Consider the following 24,076-nt stretch of genomic DNA (forward strand, 5'->3'; position numbering starts at 1 on the left):
GGCGTACACCAGACTCTTTTAAACATATATATTGATGTCTGACCTGTCAGGGAGACACAATTATAGTTTTTTTTTACGGCAAAAAAATGGCAAAAGCAAGGTAATACAGAGATTTGACCCGTGGAACTGCAAAACCACAGTTATAGTCATGTGGCGTACACCAGAATCTTTTAAACAGATATATTGGTGTCTGACCAGTCATGAAGACACTATTACAGTTTTTTTTTAGGCAAAAAATGGCAAAAACAGGATAATACAGAGATTTGACCCGTGGAACTGCAAAACCACAGTTATAGTTATGTGGCGTACACCAGACTCTTTTAAACATATATATTGGTGTCTGACCAGTCAGGGAGACACTATTACAGTTTTTTTTACGGCAAAAAATACCAAAAACAGGATAATGTAGAGATTTGACCCGTGGAACTGCAAAACCACAGTTCTATTTTTCTGGCCTACTCCAGACTCTTTTAAACAGATATATTGGTGTCTGAACAGTCAGTGAGACACTATTACTGTTTTTTTTATGGCAAAAAATGCAAAAAGCAGGATAATATAGAGATTTGACCCGTGGAACTGCAAAACCACAGTTATAGTTATGTGGCGTACACCAGAATCTTTTAAACAGATATATTGGTGTCTGATCAGTCAGGGAGACACTATTACAGTTTTTTTTTATGGAAAAAATGCCCAAAACAGGATAATACAGAGATTTGACCCGTGGAACTGCAAAACCACAGTTATATTTTTCTGGCCTACACCAGACTCTTTTAAACAGATATATTGGTGTCTGAACAGTCACAGACACACTCAATTTTATTTTGTGGGGGGGGAGGTAAATACCAAAAGGTTAATAAGACGCGTATTTGGACATTCTGACTGAGGAAAAAAAAAAATACAGGATTTAGATGAAAAAATAAATACATTTTCCTTTCCCCTGAGACCGGGGTGATAAGTCTAGCAATTTGACCAACAGGTGCACACAGGACTGTAATGCATCGTTTGCTGGTATAACCACTTCGTCTCCTATACAGCCTGCCTGCCTGATATCTGGGATGGATATTAGTCCTGAGAAGGACTGTTTGTTTGATTTGGCAGGCTTTAGAGACCCTACACTACCTATTTCGCACTATATATCTCTCCCTAACTCAGCAGCACTGACCCTACACTGGCTGATCCGGAGCAACTGTGTCCAAGATGGCGGCGCCCTGTTTTAAATACTCGAGGTGACGCTGTGCGGCCAGCCAATCACTGTAATGCCCACAAACATCATGGCTGCGGCATTACAGTGACTGGCTGGAAATCACTGCATGTTCATTGGCTCTGTAAAGAGCGCCAAACGTGCAGGGCAGAGACCCGAGCTCCTGCCTGAGTAACCCAGAAATGCTCAGTGCTCGCCGAACATCCCGAGTAGCGTGATGCTCGGGCGAGTAACGAGCAGTGTCGAGCATGCTCGCTCAACACTAGTTACTATTAATCGATTTTATTGAAAGTGAGAATTTTGGTTCCTGCTTTTGCACTTTACTACCTGTACCCTCACTGCTTATAAATCATGGACATTTTCTATACTTTTATTTTACTGCACAGAGGAATCTTAGCCGAATATTCTTTGTACAGGCTCATGAGTCTTGTGGCTACTTAAGAAAAACAGTAGTGCATATTATTACCCCGTTAAAACCTATGTGATAAAAAGTAGAAAAGTAGTAAATAATTTGGCAGCAGGCGCTCAGCCTCGAGCTGTTTGAGCCTTTGGCAAGTGCAACTGGTTAATAGATTTTAGCGGGGATGGAAAGAAGGACTGTTCATTGCTCTTTTGTTAAACAATTGGCCTTACTTGGGACCTGTGCTCGAAACTTGTGTTAAGCTTTTTTTTTTTTGCACAGTACTACTATATATAGTTAGTTATACATTTATGAAAAATTTCACTCTAAAACCTTTTAAGTATCAAGTGGCGAAGAGTCCACTTCCAAATATTTAGTTGTGACCTTTTATTTCCCTACATATATCCCCTACAATAAAAAAGAAATGCATTCCTTTGGAAAGTTTACTTGAATGAGTCATATTTAGCCTCTGTAACATAGTGGTGCTGAATTATTTTGTAAGTCATTTCAAAACAGTGCAGACCGGTATAAAATGTTATTACTAACCACAGAAATCTGTGAAAAATGGATTTTCCTCACACGTTCCAGCTTTTGTAGTCACATATAAATTTCTATTTCATTTAAATAGTAGGGGAAGTCTGATTTAATCTCAACTCTTACCAAGTTTTATCCCTGTTATGATAGCTATGGTAATGTAATGTGCTAATAACAATTTAGAAGGTTTAAATCTTAAAACCTTAAATTGTATTAGCTTTTCTGTATAAGGTTGTATATTTATACTAAAACACTGTCAAATCAGCTTCCTAGCTTCCTTTTTCATCAGGTTTTCTTTTCCAAAGTACAGAGGCAGTTCACAAGAAACGTATCCTTTCTGGTGTAGAAATCTCATAATTATGCTGGGCTCGCAGCCTACATTCGGAAAAAAAGTAGATGGACCCTGCAAAATAGTTTACTGGACAACTTTCATCTGGCACAATGATAATATCTTATTTCATGTGGTTATTTCCACAACTAACTTAACCCATGCTGTTACGTTTAGTCATAGAATATCAGTTAACATGATCTAAAACAGGGGTCTCAAACTCAGCCAGGTAAATCGGTCGCACATAGAAAAATTTAAAATTGAGGGGCCATTTTCCTTGCCGAACGAGATGATGTTTTCAGTGATACAATTTTTTTTTCTATATAACTTATGAACACTTTTTATGTGTGTCAGGTATAATGAAAAAGCTACATGGCAAAATATTTTTACGTTATTTTTTCATACTATGCTTATGCAATTTTTTTCCTTTTTCCTTAGTCCCTATATGGGACTGATCTAACATCCTAAACTACTTCTGTACTGCTGGATATTAGATCTGTCAGATTTACTCTGACACTTCACCTGTTAGATCCTGGTTATTGCAAGGTATTACAGGCCACCAGCTCTAGCTATCCAGAAGGCTATTAATTGACCAAGGGTTGCCATTCAACTACTGGCACCCCACGATTACAGGATGCTGATAAGCTTAAAAAGGGAACCCCTCTCTCAAATAATCAACTATATATCACTGTCACTATTGACAGCGATATTTAAGGTGTTAAATGTCCACGATTGGTTTTAATATAAATTGTAGTCATTGTCCTGACATACAGCTGACACCCACACGGTGCTAAGTGTGTAAGTGAGCCGGTGCCATCATTGCACACTACACGTATGGTGGTTTTCAGGATATCACCTCCCACTACGCCGTGCATGTACGGCAGTTGTCAGAAAGATGTTAAAAAAATCCTCTTCATATTCACCTACCACTAGGTTTAATATTGATAGTTGCCATTACAGCAGGGTGTCAGCTGTGACATACAGCAGACACCAACTAATGATGGTGCCAGCTGTGCTTGTAAGACGGCGCCATTATCACATAGTACATGTATGTTGGTTTGCGGGATATCACCTCCCACGATGCTGTACAAGTACGCCAGATGGGAAGGGGGTTTAAAAAAATCCTCCTCTCCATATTCACCAACCACCAGTGATCCAGAAACATAGGAAAGGGATGCCTCCTCTCTGACACACTGTGCTCTGGTGTGATGTCATTAACGGGTAACAGCACACTTCTCCTTCAACCTGCTCTCTGCTGTCCTGAGGATACAGTTATGGCTAAAAGTTTTGGCACCCTTGAAATTGTTCCAGAAAATGAAGTATTTCTCCCAGAAAATGATTGCAATTACACATGTTTTGTTATACAGATGTTTATTTCCTTTGTGTGTATTGGAGCAACACAACACAAAAAAACGGAGAAAAAAAGACAAATTGGACATAATTTCAAACAAACCCCCAAAGATGTGCTCGACAAAATTGTTGACACTTTTCCAAAATTGTGGGTAAACAACTTTGTTTCAAGCATGTAATGCTCATTCAAACTCACCTGTGGCAAGTAACAGGTGTGGGCAATATGAATATCACATCTGAAACCTGATAAAAAGGGGAGAAGTTGACTCAGTCTTTGCATTGTGTGTCTGTGTGTGCCACACTAACAATGGAGAACAATAAGAGAAGAGAGCTGTAGAAGGACTTGTAACCTTGAGATTGTTGATATTGTTCAACAATTTTAGTTCTCAAGTCCATCTCCAGAGATTTTGATGTTCTTTTGTCCATGGTGTGCAACATAATCAAGAAGTTTACAACACATGGCACTGTAGCTAATCTCCTTGGATGTGGACTACAGAGAAAAATTTATGAAATGTTGCGACGCAGGATAGTCTGGATGGTGTATAAGCAGCCCCAATCAAGTTCCAAAGAAATTCAAGCTGTCCTGCAGGCTCAGGCTCAATGTCAGCATAAACTATCTGTCGACATTTGAATGAAGTGAAACATTATGTCAGGAGACTCAAGAGGACCCGACTGCTGACACAGAGACATAAAAAAGCTAGATTGCAGTTGCCAAAATGTATGTGAGTAAGCCAAAATCCTTATGGAAAGTGTCTTGTGGATAGATGAGTCCAAGATAGAGCTGTTTGGTAAAGAACATCATTTTATTGTTTACCAAAAATGGAATGAAGCCTACAAAGACAAGAACACAGTACCTAAAGTCAAATATGGTGGAGGTTCAAAGATGCTTTGGAGTTGTTTTGCTGCCTCTGGCACTGGGTACCTTAACTGTGTGCAAGGCATCATGAAATCTGAAGATTACCAAAGGTTTTTAGGTCGCAATGTAGCGCCCAGTGTAAAAAAGCTGGGTTTGCGTCCTAGGCCATGGATCTTCCAACAGGACAATGACCCCAAACAGACTTCAAGAAGCACTGAGAAATGGATATAAACAAAGCACTGGAGAGTTCTGAAGAGCCAGCAATGAATCTGGATCTAAATCCCATTGAACATTTTTAAGAGATCTTAAAATTGCTGTTGGGAGAAGGCAGCCTTCAAATATGAGAGACCTGGAGCAGTTTGCAAAAGAAGAGTGGTCTAAAATTTCAGTTGAGAGGTGTAAGAAGCTTGTTGATGGTTATAGGAAGCTATTGATTACAGTTATTTATTAAAATGGGTGTGCAACCAAATATTAAGTTGAGTGTGCCAACAATTTTGTACAGCCCATAATTGGGGTTTTATGTGAAATTTTATATCAATTTGCCTTTTTTTCTCTGTTTTTTTTTGTTGCTCCAATACACACAAAGGAAATAAACATGTGTATAAGAAAACGTGTATAAGAAAACATGTGTATAAGAAAACATGTGTAATTGGAATAGTTTTCTGGGAGAAATACTTAAACTTTCTGTAACAATTTAAAGGGTGACAACACTTTTGGCCATAACTGCATCTTGGGAGCTCTGTGGCCCTGTGGGCCACAAATTAAAGCCTCAGGAGCTGCATGTGGCCCAGGGCCACATGTTTGAGGCCACTGATTTAGAATGTGATATAAACTTGATTATATTTATCCTTCAGTATTGCCTTCATACTCCCTCTCTCTGCAGTTGAATAGACTTGATTACATATAATAAAATATCTTGATGATAATGTCTAGGGGTCACTAGCTTAAAGAAGCTCAGTTACCAGGACAAAACCAATTACCAGTTTTTGCTCTAATTTTATTCCTTCTGCTCCCATGGGTAATCTGCTTGTTATTATTTTTTAAACCCACCAATATGGTGTCAGAGATAAAGGCATTTTTATTTAGCTCTACTTTTTATGGTCTTTACCACGTGGGCCGTGGCTCATAGGATTTTCTGGGGGGGGTTTCTTTAGGCTGTTCTGCATTATTTCCTGTAAGCAATGCCTCCTTGGTAAAAAAAAAAAACATGAATAAAAAAGCCTGTACCTCTGGAACAATATGGCAGAGTAAACAAAAAACAAAACAAAACAGGAAAATCATTGGAGCAGCTGTAATAACATAGGAGCAAAACTGAACAATTTGTACCTTGTGACTGGTCCTCTTTAACCCTTTCCCTTAGCAACCAATTTTTTTTGCTCTTTTTTTTCTCCCCTTTTTCTAAGAGTTATAACTTTTTTCATTTTTCCACATACCGCTTTATGATGGTTTGTTTTTTGTGGCACAAGTTGTAATTTTGAAAGACACCTTTTACATTTGTATTTTAACATTCAATGTACTGAAAAAAAGGGAAAAGAAATTTCAAGTGTGGTGAAATTGAGAAAAAGTGCAATTGTGCCATTCTATTTTGTGTTTTGTTTTTACTGCGTATATCTGCAGTAAAAGTTATTCTAAATCATGATTCTCCAGGTCAGTATGATTACGTGATTTCAAAGTTGTAGAATTTTTTGTTTTATTTCACTGGAGAATTTTTTTTTAGCAATTTGTATAAAAAATTGTTGTTGAATTTTTCGCCATATTCCAAGCCTCATAAAATGTTTGTTATTGCATTGATTGAGTGGGGTGAGGGCTTGTTTTTTGTATGATGAGCTGATGGTTTTATTGATACCGTCTTTGGGTATGTACACATTTTGGTCTGTTTTATTGCATTTTTTAGGGAGGAGTAGTGACCATAATATATTTCTGACATTTTTTTCTTTCCTTGCTATGGTGTTTACCAAGTAAGTTAATTAATTCTATATTTTGATAGATCAGACTTTAATGAATGTGATGGTGCCAAATATATTTATTTATATACGTACATTTTTCTTTTCTTTTTTTTTTCAATGTGGAAAAACGGGGTTAATTTGAACTTTAATATTTTGTTAATTTTTTTAATATTTAAAAAAATATTTTTAACTTTATTTTTCAGTCCCCTTTGGGGACTTGAACCTGCGATCATCTGGTCGCCTATGCCATATACTGTAATACAACAGTATTGCAGAAGTTAGTATAAATCTTGGTCTCCTTTGAAGCTTAGCATATGGCTGAGCTTCAGAGGAGTAGTAAAATGGCATCTACTCGGGCCTTGCTATAGTAGCCTGTCACGTGATCGTAGGGTGCCGATGGGAACTGGTAAGCATGAGCAGTAGTACACATTCCATTCCAATTCCACTGCCAGAGATTAATTAATTGCAGTGTCTGGAGCACGTCTAATTGAAATAAAGGCTAATAATAATCCAAAGAACAGTCTGAGCGAATTTTGGATTTGAAAAGGCATACGATCATAATAGAGGAGGGGTGGGGGTTCCTCTGCTATAAGCAAGAGTGGAAAGCCAGTTATTTCATTTTAATGGCCTCCATGTAATACTGCCCTGGAGTGGTCTGGTCATTTCATTTACAGTAACCGCTTATCGCATTGTTTTCATAGCTATAATTCAACTGATATTATTCCTTTGTGTACATGAAATAGAATTTAACCCGGAATAACAGAGAAAGAGAAGGACCTCAGTATACTACACTGTGTTCTGAATTATTAGGCAAGTTGTATTTTAGAGGATTATTTTTATTATTGATCAACAACTATGTTCTCAATCAACCCAAAAGACTCATAAATATCCAAGCTTAATATTTTTGGAAGTTGGAGTGTTTTTTTTTTAGATTTGGCTATCTTAGGAGGATATCTGTTTGTGCAGGTAACTATTACTGTCCCAAATTATTAGGCAACTTAATAAAAAACAAATATAACCCCATCTCACTTGTTTATTTTCACCAGGTAAACCAATATCAGTGCACAAAATTTAGAAATAAACATTTCTGACATGCAAAAACAAAAACCAAAATAATTAGTGATCAATATAGCCACCTTTCTTTATGATGACACTCAACAGCCTTCCATCCATAGATTCTGTCAGTTGCTTGATCTGTTTTCGATCAACATTGCATGCAGCAGCCACCACAGCCTCCCAGACACTGTTCCGAGAGGTGTACTGTTTTCCCTCCCTGTAGATCTCACATTTTATGATGGACCATAGGTTCTCTATGGGGTTCATATCAGGTGAACAAGGGGCCCATGTCATTATTTTTTCGTCTTTTAGACCTTTACTGGCCAGCCACGCTGTAGAGTAGTTGGATGCATGTGATGGCGCATTGTCCTGCATGAAAATCATGTTTTTCTTGAACGATACTGACTTCTTCCTGTTTGAAGAAGTTGTTTTCCAGAAACTGGCAGTAGGTCTGGGAGTTGAGCTTCACTCCATCCTCAACCCGAAAAGGTCCCACAAGTTCATCTTTGATGATACCGGCTCATACCAGTACCCCACCTCCACCTTGCTGGCTTCTGAGTCGGAGTGGAGCTCTCTGCCCTTTACTGATCCTGCCTCTGGCCCATCACGAGTCACTCTCATTTTATCAGTCCATAAAACCTTTGAGAAATCAGTCTTAAGATACAGTGCCTACAAGTAGTATTCAACCCCCTGCAGATTTAGCTGGTTTGATAAGATGCAAATAAGTTAGAGCCTTCAAACTGCAAACGAGAGTAGAATTTATGAACAGAGGCATAAATCTTACAAACCAAAAAGTTATGTTGCACAGTTGAATTTTATTAAATTTTAAACATAAAAGTGTGGGTCAATTATTATTCAACCCCTATGTTTAATATTTTGTGGAATAACCCTTGTTTGCAATTACAGCTAATAATCGTCATTTATAAGACCTGATCAGGCCGGCACAGGTCTGTGGAGTTATCTTGGCCCACTCCTCCATGTAGATCTTCTCCAAGTTATCTAGGTTCTTTGGGTGTCTCATGTGGACTTTATTCTTGAGCTCCTTCCACAAGTTTTCAATTGGGTTAAGGTCAGGAGACTGACTAGGCCACTCCAACACCTTGACTTTTTCCCTCTTGAACCAGGCCTTGGTTTTCTTGGCTGTGTGCTTTGGGTCGTTGTCTTGTTGGAAGATGAAATTACGACCCATCTTAAGATCCTTGATGGAGGAGCGGAGGTTCTTGGCCAAAATCTCCAGGTAGGCCGTGCTATCCATCTTCCCATGGATGCGGACCAGATGGCCAGGCCCCTTGGCTGAGAAACAGCCCCACAGCATGATGCTGCCACCACCATGCTTGACTGTAGGGATGGTATTCTTGGGGTCGCATGCAGTGCCATCCAGTCTCCAAACGTCACGTGTGTGGTTGGCACCAAAGATCTCGATCTTGGTCTCATCAGACCATAGAACCTTGAACCAGTCTGTCTCAGAGTCCTCCAAGTGATCATGAGCAAACTGTAGACGAGCCTTGACATGACGCTTTGAAAGTAAAGGTACCTTACGGGCTCGTCTGGAACAGAGACCATTGCGGTGGAGTACGTTACTTATGGTATTGACTGAAACCAATGTCCCCACTGCCATGAGATCTTCCCGGAGCTCCTTCCTTGTTGTCCTTGGGTTAGCCATGACTCTTCGGACAAGCCTGGCCTCGGCACGGGAGGACACTTTCAAAGGCTGTCCAGGCCGTGGAAGGCTAACAGTAGTTCCATAAGCCTTCCACTTACGGATGATGCTCCCAACAGTGGAGACAGGTAGGCCCAACTCCTTGGAAAGGGTTTTGTACCCCTTGCCATCCTTGTGACCCTCCACGATCTTGTCTCTGATGGCCTTGGAATGCTCCTTTGTCTTTCCCATGTTGACCATGTCTGAGTGCTGTTCACAAGTTTGGGGAGGGTCTTAAATAGTCAGAAAAGGCTGGCAAAAGAGATCTTTAATCCACACATGTGAAGCTCATTATTCTTGGTGCCTGAACTACTTCTTAATACTTTAGGGGGACCAAGCAGAATTCTTGTGGTTTGAGGGGTTGAATAATAAATGACACTCTGAATTAACGTTTAACGTTTAAAAAAAAAAAACAAAAAAAAAACAAAAACAATATTTGCTGCAGTGCATTTCCCACTTCCAGGCTGATCTACCGTACAAATGTCACAATGCCAAGTTAATTCCGCATGTGTCAACCAGCTAAATCTGCAGGGGGTTGAATACTACTTGTAGGCACTGTATTTCTTGAACCATTCTTGAAGTTTTATCTTATGTTTCTTGTTCAAAGGTGGTCGTTTTTCAGCCTTCCTTACCTTGGCCATGTCTCTGAGTATTGCACACCTTGTGCATTTTGATACTCCAGTAACGCTGCAGCTCTAAAATTTGGCAAAACTGGTGGCAAATGGCATCTTGGCAGCTTCACTCTTGATTTTCCTCAATTCATGGGCAGTTCTTTTGTGCCTTTTTTGGCCAACACGCTTCTTGCGACCTTGTTGGCTATTTTCCATGAAACGCTTGATTGTTCAGTGATCGCGCTTCAAAAGTTTTTAAATTTCAAGACTGCTGCATCCCTCTGCAAGACATCTCACAATTTTGGACTTTTCAGAGCCCGTCAAAGCTCTCTTCTGACCCATTTTGCCAAAAGAAAGGAAGTTGCCTAATAATTAAGCACACCTTATTTTGATGTCATTAATCAACACCCCTCCTCATTACAGAAATGCACATCATCAGATTTACTTAATTGGTAGTTGGCTCTCAAGCCTATGCAGCTTGGAGTAGGACAACATGTATTAAAAGTATCATGTGATCAAAATACTCATTTGCCTAATAATTCGGAACACAGTGTAGTTAACAGTAAGCTACACAAACGAGCTTCAGAAGCAAATATAACTTTAGGATGCATGCAAAGATCTTACTGCATAAAGAGATTAATGTTGAGGTGAGTCCAAGAAAAACATCAGCTGCAATTACTTCAGTAGGCCAGATGGGCAGCATACGTAAAGAGATTTCCACATGATGTGCCCTGGGCAATCCTCTTTTTGAATTGGCGAACGTCTCTCTAATCTTCTAATTTTTTTTTTCTGTAATGCCATTTACTAATTTATTAATTATGACAACTTTGTTGTTTATCGTGTTAAAAGGCTGAGAGTACCATATTTACTTGAGTATAAGCCTACTTTTTCAGCACATTTTTTAGGCTGAAAAAGCCATCCTCGGCTTATACTCGGGTATATGCTTTATATAGTATATACATTCCGGTGATAGATAGTGATGGGGGGGTTGCGGCAGCGGAGTAGCGGGGCACACACAGTAGCCGCTGCTGCAGCTACCAATTGTACCCGCTGCTAAAGGAAAATTAATAGTCACCTTTCTCCACACCCACGGGAGTGGAGAGGAGTGAATATTCATTTCTTTAATAGCGGGCGCACAGTGTCAGCAGCGCCACAGTGGTTTAGCGATCCTCTATGCTTGCTATTAGAGAGTATGAATATTCACCCTTCTCCACTCCCATTGGTGTGGAGAAGGGTGAATATTCATTCTCTTTAGTAGCGAGCACACAGGATCGCTGAGCAACAGCAGGAGCTGCGGTGCTGCTGACACTGTGCACCCGCTATTAAAGAACATGAAGATTCACTCCTCTCCACTTCCATAGTCCTGGCGTGGAGAGGAGTGAATATCCCCGCAGCTTACCTCGGCGTCTGAGGGCGCATGACAGTAAAAACTTTGATGGGAGTGCTTCTTTTAAAAAGACATCTTATGATCTAAATGATCTATGTATAAATATATTCGAGAACAATGACAATGCAGATCATTTGCTAAATAGAACATATATTTACTCTTAGAATTTATGCATCAGACTAAGAAACACTAAAGGGGTTTTCTGGTTTTGGAAAACCCCTCTCTCCCAACTGCAGTTTATAAAAATAAACAAGCTGTGCTTTTTTCATAATTCCCTGGTCCAGTGTAGAGTCCCCATGGCACTTTTTAGCCTTAATATTTATCAAACCCAAAGTTACTCTCTCATCTACATATTCGGAAAGAATGTTTTTATACAAAATTAAGACCCCTAACCAGTACCTCGATCTGTGCAGAAGATAAAATAGTTGGAGTATTAGGACACTGTTCAGATATGTGTCCTTTCTTGTCCCTCATGGGATATCATCTATGAACCTTTTCTTCTGTCTCTTTTATCCCCCTCCTCCTTTTCCTTTTTTTGGCACCGTTTGAATTTTGTCTTTCCTCCAGCCAGTGCTGTGGTAAGTTGCATCAGAGCTGAAATCAGTAGAGTTATATTCCGAGGAGGAGAAAGAAACTCGAATTACAAAAATGATTTCTTTTACATTTATTAGTTGTTCCTGCATTTAATGAAAATTGCTTTGATTATTTTGTTTTCATTTGATTAGCTCATTACTATGTTAGGTGTAGTGTTTCCTCATTGATACATGTTTTCACATTGATGATTGGTTTTCTTTCATTCATTTAAATAAATTTTCCTTCGCCTCTTTCTCTATCCTATGATTAAAGGCATTTGTCGTGCCAGAAACGTGTCAGGTTTTTAGTTGCTATGGGGTTCCACCTGTTTTTATGGATTTTTGAGTAAAGCTTTTTGATTTTACTGGATGGTTGTGCCAGCACTTTCTCTTTTCCTTGAATATATAATACATTTTTTGTTTATCTGTATTAAAATCTAATGGTAAAGAAATGCAATTCAATGTATTTTTTTTTCACACAATAAGGCATGAGAACATGTTGGGGGAGGGCCGTCCAAAAACATTATAAACATTTACATAATTTTACCTCTGCATTACATTCTGATATTGGGATTTGAAGTAATATAATTTCTTTTACCAGGTATATCGTTGAATGAAACATCTAGCGTATATGTTATCAACAAAGAGTACTACAGTGAATTTCATAATTATCCTACAGTGTTGAAACCTACACTGAACTTCACTACATATGTGAGTTGTTTTTTTATGTTTACATCTGATTTCATTCAGACATTGTTACATTTGTCATGAACTCAATTTTCATAAAATCAGTAACCCAAACATAGTGAATTATAGAAATATTGTTGATGCCAGCACATACAACTTAGAAAATGGGAATCTGTCAGTAGAATCATCCCTCCTAAGCCGTCTATAAGGACATGTAGGTAATAGGAAGCTGAATAAAATGATACCTTGATATCTGCAATCCGATGTCTTATTTTAAAGAAAGCTATATTTTTTTAATGTAAATTATGTTAAGATCTAGGTGCTGGACACAGATCTTCTCAAGAAGGCGTTATCAGTGTGAGATATGTAGATATGGAGAACAGGCTGTCATTCATTACATGTGTCCCACTAGTAATGCCTCTTTTCATTTAAATAAGCTACAGAGGTAGATCTTAGGGAGATTTATGTCCGGCTCTTAGATTTTAACAGCGCATTTACATATAAAAAAATGTGAATTTCTCTGGAATAAGACATCAGATCACAAATGTCAAGATATCATTTAATGTAACTTCCTATGGTCTACATGTGCCTTTTGATGGCTTAGGAGGGTTGATCGTGCTGGCAGATTCCATTTAAATGCTATTGCCACCTTCTCAACCAATTAGTTACTGCTTCAATGCAACCAAAATGAGACATTATTTATTATGCTTATATAGCTCCATCATATTCCACAGCTCTTTACAGACATTATTATCACTGTCCACATTGGGGCTCACAATCTAAATTCTCTATCAGAGTACCCAGAGAAAACCCACGCCAACAACGGTGATATGATTATGGCAAGCTTATTTGTTGTCATAGCCGTTGGGTTACTGCTGAAGAAACTGTTTGCTGACTTCTTGGTATTCTTGTGAATTCTAGTCCGTGTTTCATTGTTGACCTTGATTTTTACTGTCTACTACAAGTCTAAAGTAATGAAGCATATAGTAAATGGAATCAAACAATTGCCAGTTTCAGTCACCTTTAAGTACTAAAAAAGAAATGTAAATGAAAAAAAGTCTTAAAAATATAAAAGAATAAGAAAAAAAACTAAAATTCGAATCACCCCCATTTTGCCTAGTTAAAAATAAAGAAATTAAAAAAGGAAAATAAGAATATTTGATACTGTTCGTAAAAGTCTGATCTATCAAAATGTAAAATGATTTATACCATGTGGTAAAGAAAATGAAATCGAAATGCCAAAATTGCCATTTTTTGGTCACTATGCCAACCCCTTCAAAATGCCATATCTATCCATAAATTGTTCCATTAAGAATTACAGCTTGGCATGATAAAAACAAACCCTCATAAAGGACCATTGACAGAAAAATAAAAAATGTTTTGGTCCTCAGAAAATGGCGGCATAAACCAAATTCTTTTTTTTTTGCCTAATTCAGAATATGTTTGAGCCACCAGAACAATAAAAAATATGTACATGTTGGTATGCAGAATAATGTTACCATGCCATTTTTATCACACAATAAACCCAGTATAAAAACTGAACCCCCCAAATTGGCAGAATTGTGTTTTTTTCCCCCATTTTATCTCAGAATTTTTTCCCAATTTTTCAGTACATTAAATGGTAAAGTGAATCCTGTCTTTCATAATGGGAACTTGCCTTACAATTAACAATACAACTATGTCAACAAAAAAAAAAAGTCTCTTGGAAGAAGAGACGGAATAAATGAAAGCACAAGAAAGAACATTGGCTGCGTATAACCTCGAAAACAAGTCAACAGTTAGGCATTAGAGATGAGCAGTGTTCAACTAGAACTGTTCGCCAATCTCAAATTCGAGCTGTTTTAGGCGGTGTTCGAGTTGTTCGACGAACGCGAACGATTTGCAAAAAATTCGGCTGTTCGAGGTTATGTTCGATAACTGTTCGTGCACCAAAAGCGTGTCCTGCATGTCTGGCGCTATTTAGAGCACCAATCATGCAGGGATTGTCTGCCACTCACTGTAATGCCACAGCCATGGTGGTTGTGGCATTACAGTGGTTGCCCAAATCGATGGGAACAGTGCTCACAGTGAAACATGAAAAGCCGGCAATTCAGCAGCGGCATACACCGGTACCTAACAGTTTAGAATGAAAGAATAGAGTATCACACATAGATTAGATAGACATAAACATGTCAGTCGCATATATAAGAAGTACAGTGACAGTGTTGGTTACTGTACTTGTTATTTAGTGTAAAGGATTTATTAAAAAAATATTAGTGTTTTCATGCACCTTCTCTTTAAAAAAGCCGGCCGGCAATTCAGCATCGGTACCCGACAATTTATAACAGAAAGAATAGAGCATCACACATAGATTAGATAGATAGAAACATGTCTGTCACATATATAAGAAGTACAGTGATAGTGTTGATTACTGTACTTGTCATTTAGTGTTAAAATAAAGGATTTATTAAAAAAAAAATTGGCGTGGGGTTCCCCGTAATTTTAGTCTCTAGCGGAGGTTAAGCAGACAGCTGGGGCAGATGTTTGAAGCCTGGGAAGGGGGTAATACCCATGGAGCTTCCCAGGCTATTAATATCAGCCCCCAGCTGAATACCTAGCCTTTACTAGCTATTAAAATGGGGGACCCCAAAAAAAATGACGTGGGGTCCCCCCTATTTTAATAGCTAGCAAAGGCTAGGCAGACAGCTGGGGGCTGATATTAATAGCCCAGGAACCCATGGAACCATGGAAAGGTAAGGATGATGTTGCTTTATTATTTTACTTTTATTGCAGGAGATCGTTGGCTTCAGCTGTAATGGGCGTGATGGTAAGTATGGTTTAATTTAGAACAATAAAGAATTGTGTCTTTATTTCAATTAAATGACTTTATTCTGGGTGTTTGTGTTTTTTTGTAACTTTGACTATGGGGTTAGTAACCGAACCATACCCGAACCGAACCGAACCATACCCGAACACTACGGGGGTGGCTCAACACTATTAGGCATCAATGACCAGAACAACAAAATTGTGACAATTTTTCAGATGAACTTCCTGGTATTAGTGAAACTCATAAACAAGTTCACTTTGTGAAGTTTTATCTAGAAAACTCAATTTCCGTATGCAATGTTTTCTTAGTGAGTGTGCACACCGTCAGGAATGGTAGCGCTTTGAACACAGCATACTTGATTCTGCGTTCAAAGTGCTTCACGTAGGTGAAGCCGCATGTGTTCATTGGAGACAAGCCTCTCCGCAAGAGAAATAGACATGCTTCAGTCTGTGAAGACGCGCTGCATGTCCGTCTCCGCAGGTAAACCGCAGGAGTACGGGAACGCATAGTGGGCATGGGATTTGTACAAATCCCATCCACTATGCTGTAACATCTGGCCGCTGTGGATTGCAAAACAGCGCAAGTGTGCTGCGTCCAATCTGCAGCGTTTACTGATCGTCTGCACATACCCTTATTGGCCACATGAGCTTAAAGAAGACCTGCCACTTGCTCAAAAAAGTTGAGTTACATACCATGTAAAAACCCTTGAGCTCTCCTGAATCTTCTGCTCTTTTACTTTTTTTTTTTACTGCATCTCTCCATTCCAGGGATATTCACATTTATTTCTTCTGGAGCGAACTATGTGAAATCTCTGCTTGCAAACAAACTGGATGTTTACTCAGTGGTGGACATACCTTTTAACAAATATAACTGTACCAAGGCTAATATTAACTTCAATGCTTAACTGTAATAGACAAATAATGCCATCAGACCATGACTACATGTTACCCAGCAAATACAGTAGTGATAATACCATCATATTGATCATTAACTAAAACAACTGTAATAACACTGATATTACCACAGTGATCATATAATGGTAGATTTCAGTTCTATACCAGTGCTCAGCAGACTACTATATATACTGTATGTGTATAGTCTACAGATAAATCAAATGACTAACTGTTTAGCTGATCATAATCATAGTCATAGACAGCAATGACCGTGTCTTCTATCAGTGACTCATCTTTTCAAAATGTAAATCGGGACATCTTTGGCTGATTACTTTTTCAGCACCCTCCTTATCCGACCTGTAGACAAATTTTATAGAGCTAGTGCCTTAGACAGTAATAATGTTCCCTCTGTACCTCCTTATAATAATAACATCCCTGTGCCCCTTATAATAATGTCCAGTGCCCTTTGTATCCTCTTATAATTGTGCCAACATGTGCTGTTTTATAATGATAATGTCATCCTGTGCTTGATTATAATAATGTTCCCTTGTGCCTCTTTATTGTATAATGCCCCCATTATACCTTTTAATAAAGCCCTCTATTGTGGCTCCCTATTGTAGTAACCCCCATTGTGCCTCCTTGTAATAATAAGCTCCATTTAATGCCTCCTCCATTGTATCACCTTTTAATGCCCCCCACCATTGTGCCTCCATAGAGTAGTAAAAATTCTCTCTGTGCTTTGCAGAAAAAAAAAACTCATCTCAAACCGCTCCCACACTGAGTGGTGGTGCACTCTCCTCTACTGCAGTCTCTGGGCTGGCGCATATGGCATCCCAAAGCATGCCTGTTTAAGTGGGGCAGCAGGGAGATAAGGTCTCACTGTTCAGCTATAACTGTTAACAGTATCTGCTTCCTGAGAATGCGGAGCCTGTATGCAGGGATCTATGCAACCCATTGCCGGACCAGCCTATCTGGAATTTTCCAAAATTGCCAGATGGCAAGTTCAGCCCAGCTACACTTCAAAAGCAAAAAAATGTGAATACCTCTGCAATGGAGTGCCGCAGCACAAAACGAAAAAGAACATCAAAGTCAGATGAGCTCAGGAGTTTCCACAATGGTTTTAACTCACTTTTTTAGCAGGTTCTCTTTAAAGGGGTTGTCCAGTCCAAATCAATAAGTCTGCAGTCACTCTGTGTGACTGCAGACTTATGAATCCACTCAGCGTGTGCACTGTGTGCTGCGGGGATTCGCTGGTTTCAGGCCTGGAGCGGAAGGCTGAGTATGTGTTATACATACTCCCGGCCAGTGGGCATGGCCTCGCTTCCATACAAGTCTGCAGTGACACAGAGTGACTGTAGATTTATCGACTTGGACTGGACAACCCCCTTAAAGACAAAGGAATAAAGCTTCCTAAGAGCTGGATGCTGTGTTTCCACTTGCAACATTTTGAGAAGGAGTAAGTATTTTGCTAATATGAACATAATTGCGGGTACTCTCCCAAGGAAAATGAAGGGAAGATACAGTAGTTCCATTTGAATCTAGGAAATCTTCAGAAGTGAGAAATTCAATTAACTTCTTAATGACGCAACCAATTTCATTTTTGGATTTTAATTTTTCCTTTTTTTCCTGTGGACATAGCTGTATGAGGGCTTGTTTTTTTTTTTTTTTTTGCAGGATGAGTAATTTTTTCAATAGCTGAAAACCATCCGAAACCATCACATAGGTTTCGGAGATCCAGGAAGCCCTTTGGCCGGGGCAAATAAATCCAATATAAAAAAAAACATGCGTCTCCAATAAAATCTTTGTGGTTATATTGTTTTATTCATTTTACCAAACTATGTACTAAAAAAACCCCTGGAAAATAAATCTAAATACAGAGAAATTGCAAAAAAAACGTAATTCTCCATTTTTGAGGGGTTTGTTTTTATGATGCTCATTATGCTTTAAAATCGACATGGCACTGCCTACCATGTTTCTCTAGGTCAGTAAACTTATGGGAATTCCATACTTGAACATATTTTTTTTTTATTTAAGTGATTAAAAAATAATCAGAAGTTTGTTTAAAAGAAAATTTAGGTTTGTGTTACCATTTTTCTAGACTCATAACATTTTTGTTTTTCCATGGATGGAGCTGTGTGAGGGCTTATTTTTTGTGTCCTGATTTGATGGTTTTATTGTCACCATTGTGGGGTACAAACATTTGATTTTTATTGCATTGGATAGTGTGATGAAAAAATATAAAGAAAAAACACAGCCTGATTTAAAGGAAACCTGTCATAGCAGAAACTACTTTTTACTTGCAGATATATGGTTAATCTGCAGGTATTTACCATTACAATGATGCCTGCCAGCCTTACTGACAGTGCTGTAATTTCTATAGATATTACACACATCACAGTAAGCCTAACCTATTACATAGTTGACTCGCCCCCTGAGCCGTGGGGCACTCGGAACCGGGCTTCAGGGCAATTGCTGGGAGTAGTAGTGGCAACCCGATCCCGTGGCTCAGGGTGGTCGGACCAGTGGCAGTATTCAATTTGTTTTGCAATGTTCGACTACGCCACCCGTGGATTGCGGTCAGAGTGAACCGCCGCTGCAGGGCAGACCGCTGAGGCTGATGGTGTGTGCAGCTGAGATAGTATAACTCCCCACGGGAAGAGTGTAGCCTCAGGGCAGGGTAGTAGGATGCTGGGGGTGATGGTGCAGGCGCAGCATAAATCACACAGAGTCAGTGATGCAGTCCAGGGTCTTTTACTCACAGTTGTTATCCGAGTCACTTCTGCAGGGAATGACTGCCCAAGCCGTGCTGCGTCCACCAGGTGAGGAGCTCGGTCAACCCCCAGGCAATTCAGGAGTATGGCACAGGACCCCCTTCTGTCCTTTCTCTTGCCTCTCATGCCCCACCAGTGACCACACTTCTGTCCAGCTGCCTCGAGCCTTCTCTTGGTGAAACCTGTCGCCGGTTTCCCTGACCCTATGTGATGCCTTCCTAGTGGGTGTAGCAGGGGGTCGCACCAATAGATGATCACGACCTCCGGTCTTTGGCTGAGGGATGATTTACCTCCACCAACTTGGGAATCCAGTACCCTTATTCTGCCCGACCCTTCACCCGTTATCTCGTGGGTTCTTAGGGTCCCTTCTGCCTTCTTGTTTCTGGAGCCTTTCTACTCCTCTTTCTCTCCACCTTTCTTCCTTCTCCTTTTCCTTCTCCTCTTCTCCCTTCTGGCTCCGGCCTCTGTGCTAGGCCTGCCCAGGGAGCAGAGCCCATGCAGCAGCTCTGCTCCCTGCCTTCTCCTCTCACAGAACACTGAACTGAACTCCCTCCTAAGATGGCCCCCACCTTTTTATCTGCTTCACTGTGTCTGAGCTCAGGTGACCTGCAACCAATGAGCTCCTTCCTATGCTCCAGAAACCATCCCCTTCTGCTCCTACATCACAGGGTTCTCTCCCCCCTCCCCACTCCAGCCAGGGACATGGTCAGTCGTGCCTGCATATATATACATGGGAGCACCGTCGAGCTGTCCCCCGGAAATGGGGTGTGTGTGGTGTATGCAGCTAACTGAGCCCTGGTCCATCCTCCATCCTTACCTGGGAGTGGAATATCACACCTCTGGTTGAGGTGCAATACCCCTGTAGCAACCGAACCCTCGGGGCGCCACATAGTCATGGGCAAAAGTTTTGAGATCGAAACAAGTTTTATTTTTTGACAAAGTTTGCTGCTTCAGTTTTTATAGTGGTAATATAAATTTACATTAATGCTAGCTTGTTATGAAGAGTGATCAGATGATTTGCAAAGAAATGCCAAGTCATTTCTTGCCGTGAAAAGCCATGAAAATGAACTTAATCCTCAAAAAAAAAATGTTTTTACTGAATTTTAGCCCTGCTTTGAAGAAGGCCTCAGGGTGCCCCAGAAAGTACAGTAGGCCTTTTCAACTACAAGATCAGTTCAATTTCAATGCAGAGCTTGCTTAGGAATGGCAGCAGGCAAGTGTCAGTTCATTTGCAGATACAATGAGGTGAAGGCTTTTGGAGGCCGGTCTGGTGTCAAGAAGGGCAGCAAAAAACCTTCTTCTCTCCGAGAAAAACATCAAAGAGAAATTGACATACTGCAGGGTTTGCACTGCTGATGACTGTAAAGTTATTTTTTCTGATTAAGCCCCTTCAGACTGTTTGGGACATCTGGAAGTATGATTGTTCAGAGCAGAAAATCGGAGCACTACCATGAGTCCTGTGTCATGCCAACCACAAAGTATCCTGAAACTATTCATGTGTGGGGTTGACTTTCATCCAGCAGAGTGGGCTCAATTTCAATTTTTCCTAAGAATGCTGCCATGAATAAAGAATGGTATGTAGACATCCTTCAAGATGCAACTTCTCTCAAAGATCAGGAGCAGTTTAGTGATGTACAATTCTTTTTACAGCATGTCTCCGCACTATGTCACAAGGCAAAAGTGATAACTAAGCTTCTTCGTGAACAAAACACAGAAAGGTTGGGTCCATGGCCAGTAAACTCAATGAGAATCTGTGGTTTAAATCTCAAAAACCAGATGGACAAACAAAAAGTATAAAAATTGTAATAAACTCTGAGCACGGATTAGGTAGGAATGGGTTGCCATCAGTCAGTACTTGGTGCAAGGACAAATTGTAGAAGTCTTAAAAAAATAAGGATCAACACTGTAAAGATTGAAACTTTGCATAAATATGATGTTTTTGTCAATGAAAGTTTAAAAGCTTAAGAAATGCTTAGAATTGTATTTCAGTAACCATAGAAACATCTGATTAAAGATCTGAAAACACTTAAGGAGCAAACTGGGTAAAAAAACAAATTTGTGTCAATCTAAACTTTTGGCCACAACTGTATATTACTGCATGAGGTCAAACAATGCATTGGTTAACTAATGAACCCATCATGTCTTAAGCTCTAACAATCACGTGGGACATTTTTGGTCGATGGACATAGACCAGTTTTTTTTTCTAAACTGTACTGAAAATATAAAAGCTCACGTTTTCTCTAACGCAGCATTTAACAATATTTTTTTAGCTTGTAAAAAGTGTTCCAAGATTTAAAATAATCTTTATTTTACTAATCCGTGTTTTTATATTACTCTTAACTGGTTATTTTAGCTTAAGATTCGAAGATATGATGGAAGAAATCTGACTACTGAAGAAAGGAGGAATGAAGTTTCTGTGACAGTTACCCAATCTAAAATGTTTTTAACAGATGCAGTGATTAAAGGATCAGAGGAAGAGAATATAGAATTACAGCAATTTTTAACTTATTTCATTCCTGAAAATAATGACATTAAAATTGAAATACCTTTGTATTCTGACACTGTACATTTAAAGATCAAGGTGGGTATCCTTTCTCATAATTATGTAATGTATATTGGAAAATAAGTAAATTATTCAACTAAAGGGTGGTGAGAGTTTCATGAATATATGAGGATTATCTTTTACATGCACCGTTTTATGTGAACAGTCCGCTGGTTAATTTATTTTCAGCAGGAATTATTGCCCCCTTATGATCAAAGAAAATGAGAGGGTAAAGGAAGGAATTGCTGCCACAGTTTTTTTTTCTGCTGCTTCGGTGTTTAGATTCAAGAGGTTGTCCATTACTGACAATCGCCTTCTGATTCACCCTAAAGTGCATCATAAAATCAAAAAAGTGCAATAGTTCTCTTCCAGACTGGCATCGCTCCTCTGATCACAGAGCCGTGTCACCTGACATAAACGATACTGCCGCCAATTACTGTCCACTAACGATAAGCAAATCAATTTGATACAAATCAAGTTTGTGCTGAATTATTATGAATCCATTGCCTGTAAATTTGAACAATTTGAGAGTCAATTTGCACAAATCACCTTAAATGGAAGCTGCTTTTTTGCCCTTTGCAGAAGAATATTACATCAGTCAGAGAAGGATCATATGACTTTGAGTTCTGCCTGGTGGGCTTCCCCATGATGTCTTGCAGATATCACATGGTATAGCACAGCTAATGAGGATATACTGTCATAGCTTGTATAAGACCAAAAGTCATTTTGTGATTAATCTGGATAGAAAGAGGATGTCCCATCTCACAGCTTAGCCATAGAGATAGACTGAACACAGAAAGACTGTTCAAACCAAGTACAGGCGCTCTTTGCATCAGGGCAGGGCCAAACATTTAACTACACCTTCCCACCTGCTTGTTTTCCGTTAGTCTCCCTCTTCTGTCCCAGCTCTGGCTTCATAAAGCCAAAGAAGAGCGGAGATAGATGGAAAAACAAGCAGGCGGGAAGATGCATATAAATGACTGGCCACACCATGATGCACTGAACACCTGCACTAGGTTTGAAAAGTCCTTCTGTGCTGACAGAGTCCCTTGAAAGCTCGAAAGGAGTTGAATACAGTCTTAGGAGATCTGAGTGTTGTGCAAGTCTATTAAGGGGAATTGAAGGGTTTGGGTATTGATTTGCAGCAAATGGATTTGACACAAATTGAGCTCCATGGAAAAATTCTGAGAAGATGATACATTTGAACTTCAAAAGATTCCCTCATCTTTATTGCCTGCAATCAGCTGCAGCCTTCATTGTTTGGTACAAATGGAAGAAGAGTGTTTCTTCCGCCTAGCAGAACTGTGAACGTTACAATGTTACCGGTAGGGGACACAATGCTGAGATCAGCAGAGAGACTCCAGTCAGGGAGGTAAGTATAGCATTTTTTATGATGCACTTGGAATTCAGAAGTTGTTATCAAGTAATGAACAACTCCTTAAAATAATATGATAATATGATTATGTCAACTGATTTGGTTCTAGTGGCAACTGCCTGGTTCCCAGTTTCAAAAATGTATTGACATTATTGATGCCAATTAGCAGCTGATATTAGGTACCCTATTTACAGGAAAACCAAAAAAGTTCATGTGCGAAAAGTCATTGACTTAGATAATAAAACAATAGCCTTAAAACGTGTATTCATTGCTAAGTGTTTTTTACATATTTCTCATTTAGAGTTTTATGCAATTCATATTTTTTTCTAGTTTTATTCAGTTCTTTACTTTCAATTCTGTTTTGCAGGCAGAGTTTCAGGATAGTGGGAATTCTTTAGATGTTGATGATGTATATAACTCACCAAACAAAATGTATCTTCACATGCAAAATACAAACCATAATGTAAAGGTAAAGTGTACATTTTGTTTCACCAAAGTATACAATGTACAGTATGTACAAATTTCATTACAGGATAATTAATGTAATATATTGCTAAAGTAGTATTATTCTAATTACTGATTTATTAGCTTTATAGTTTTTGTCACTTATTTATATAATAGAACACAGTAATGTACCTAATTAATGTATCATCTTTTTGCTATTTATTACATATTCATTTACAAAAAAATATTGTTGACATAAACACTGAATTGACCATACTGGATGAAGGCTTTTATCTAATGACACATTTTTGGGTGTTTTGCAGGTTGGAGTTCCATTTACTATTGAAGTAAAGAGCAACACACAACTAGATTCATTAAAATATTTGGTAATTTCTTATCTATTTAATCAAATTGCTAAACTTTATAAATATCTAGACTTACAGGGTATTTTATTTCCTTCACCTCACAGAATAAACTCCTTTGATTCTACTATTAGTGATTATCACATTTGCTGAAATTTGAATCTGGAAATTCACATTGCATTTGGTCAATTAATTTGATATGCACCAAAGTGTAATATCAGAGTCTCTGCCTCCTGCCAGGCAGAGACGCCGTCCC

At 39.1% G+C, this 24,076-nt stretch overlaps 1 protein-coding gene across 1 annotated transcript in view; it reads left to right on the forward strand.

Moving 5' to 3' along the window:
- The window catches only part of LOC141259484 (CD109 antigen-like), a 329,051-nt gene that overhangs the window by 143,481 nt on the left and 161,494 nt on the right, over positions 1 to 24,076 (forward strand). Inside the window, exons 10-13 of the mRNA XM_073675569.1 lie at positions 12,542 to 12,651; positions 21,451 to 21,678; positions 23,382 to 23,483; positions 23,782 to 23,844. Coding sequence (XP_073531670.1) covers positions 12,542 to 12,651; positions 21,451 to 21,678; positions 23,382 to 23,483; positions 23,782 to 23,844 — 503 coding nt within the window. The remainder of the gene's footprint in view (positions 1 to 12,541; positions 12,652 to 21,450; positions 21,679 to 23,381; positions 23,484 to 23,781; positions 23,845 to 24,076) is intronic.

Source organism: Phyllobates terribilis, unplaced genomic scaffold, assembly GCF_046119375.1.
Source record: "Phyllobates terribilis strain yellow unplaced genomic scaffold, ASM4611937v1 Scaffold_3__8_contigs__length_932513732, whole genome shotgun sequence".
In the NCBI taxonomy this organism is placed as follows: Eukaryota; Metazoa; Chordata; class Amphibia; order Anura; family Dendrobatidae; genus Phyllobates; species Phyllobates terribilis.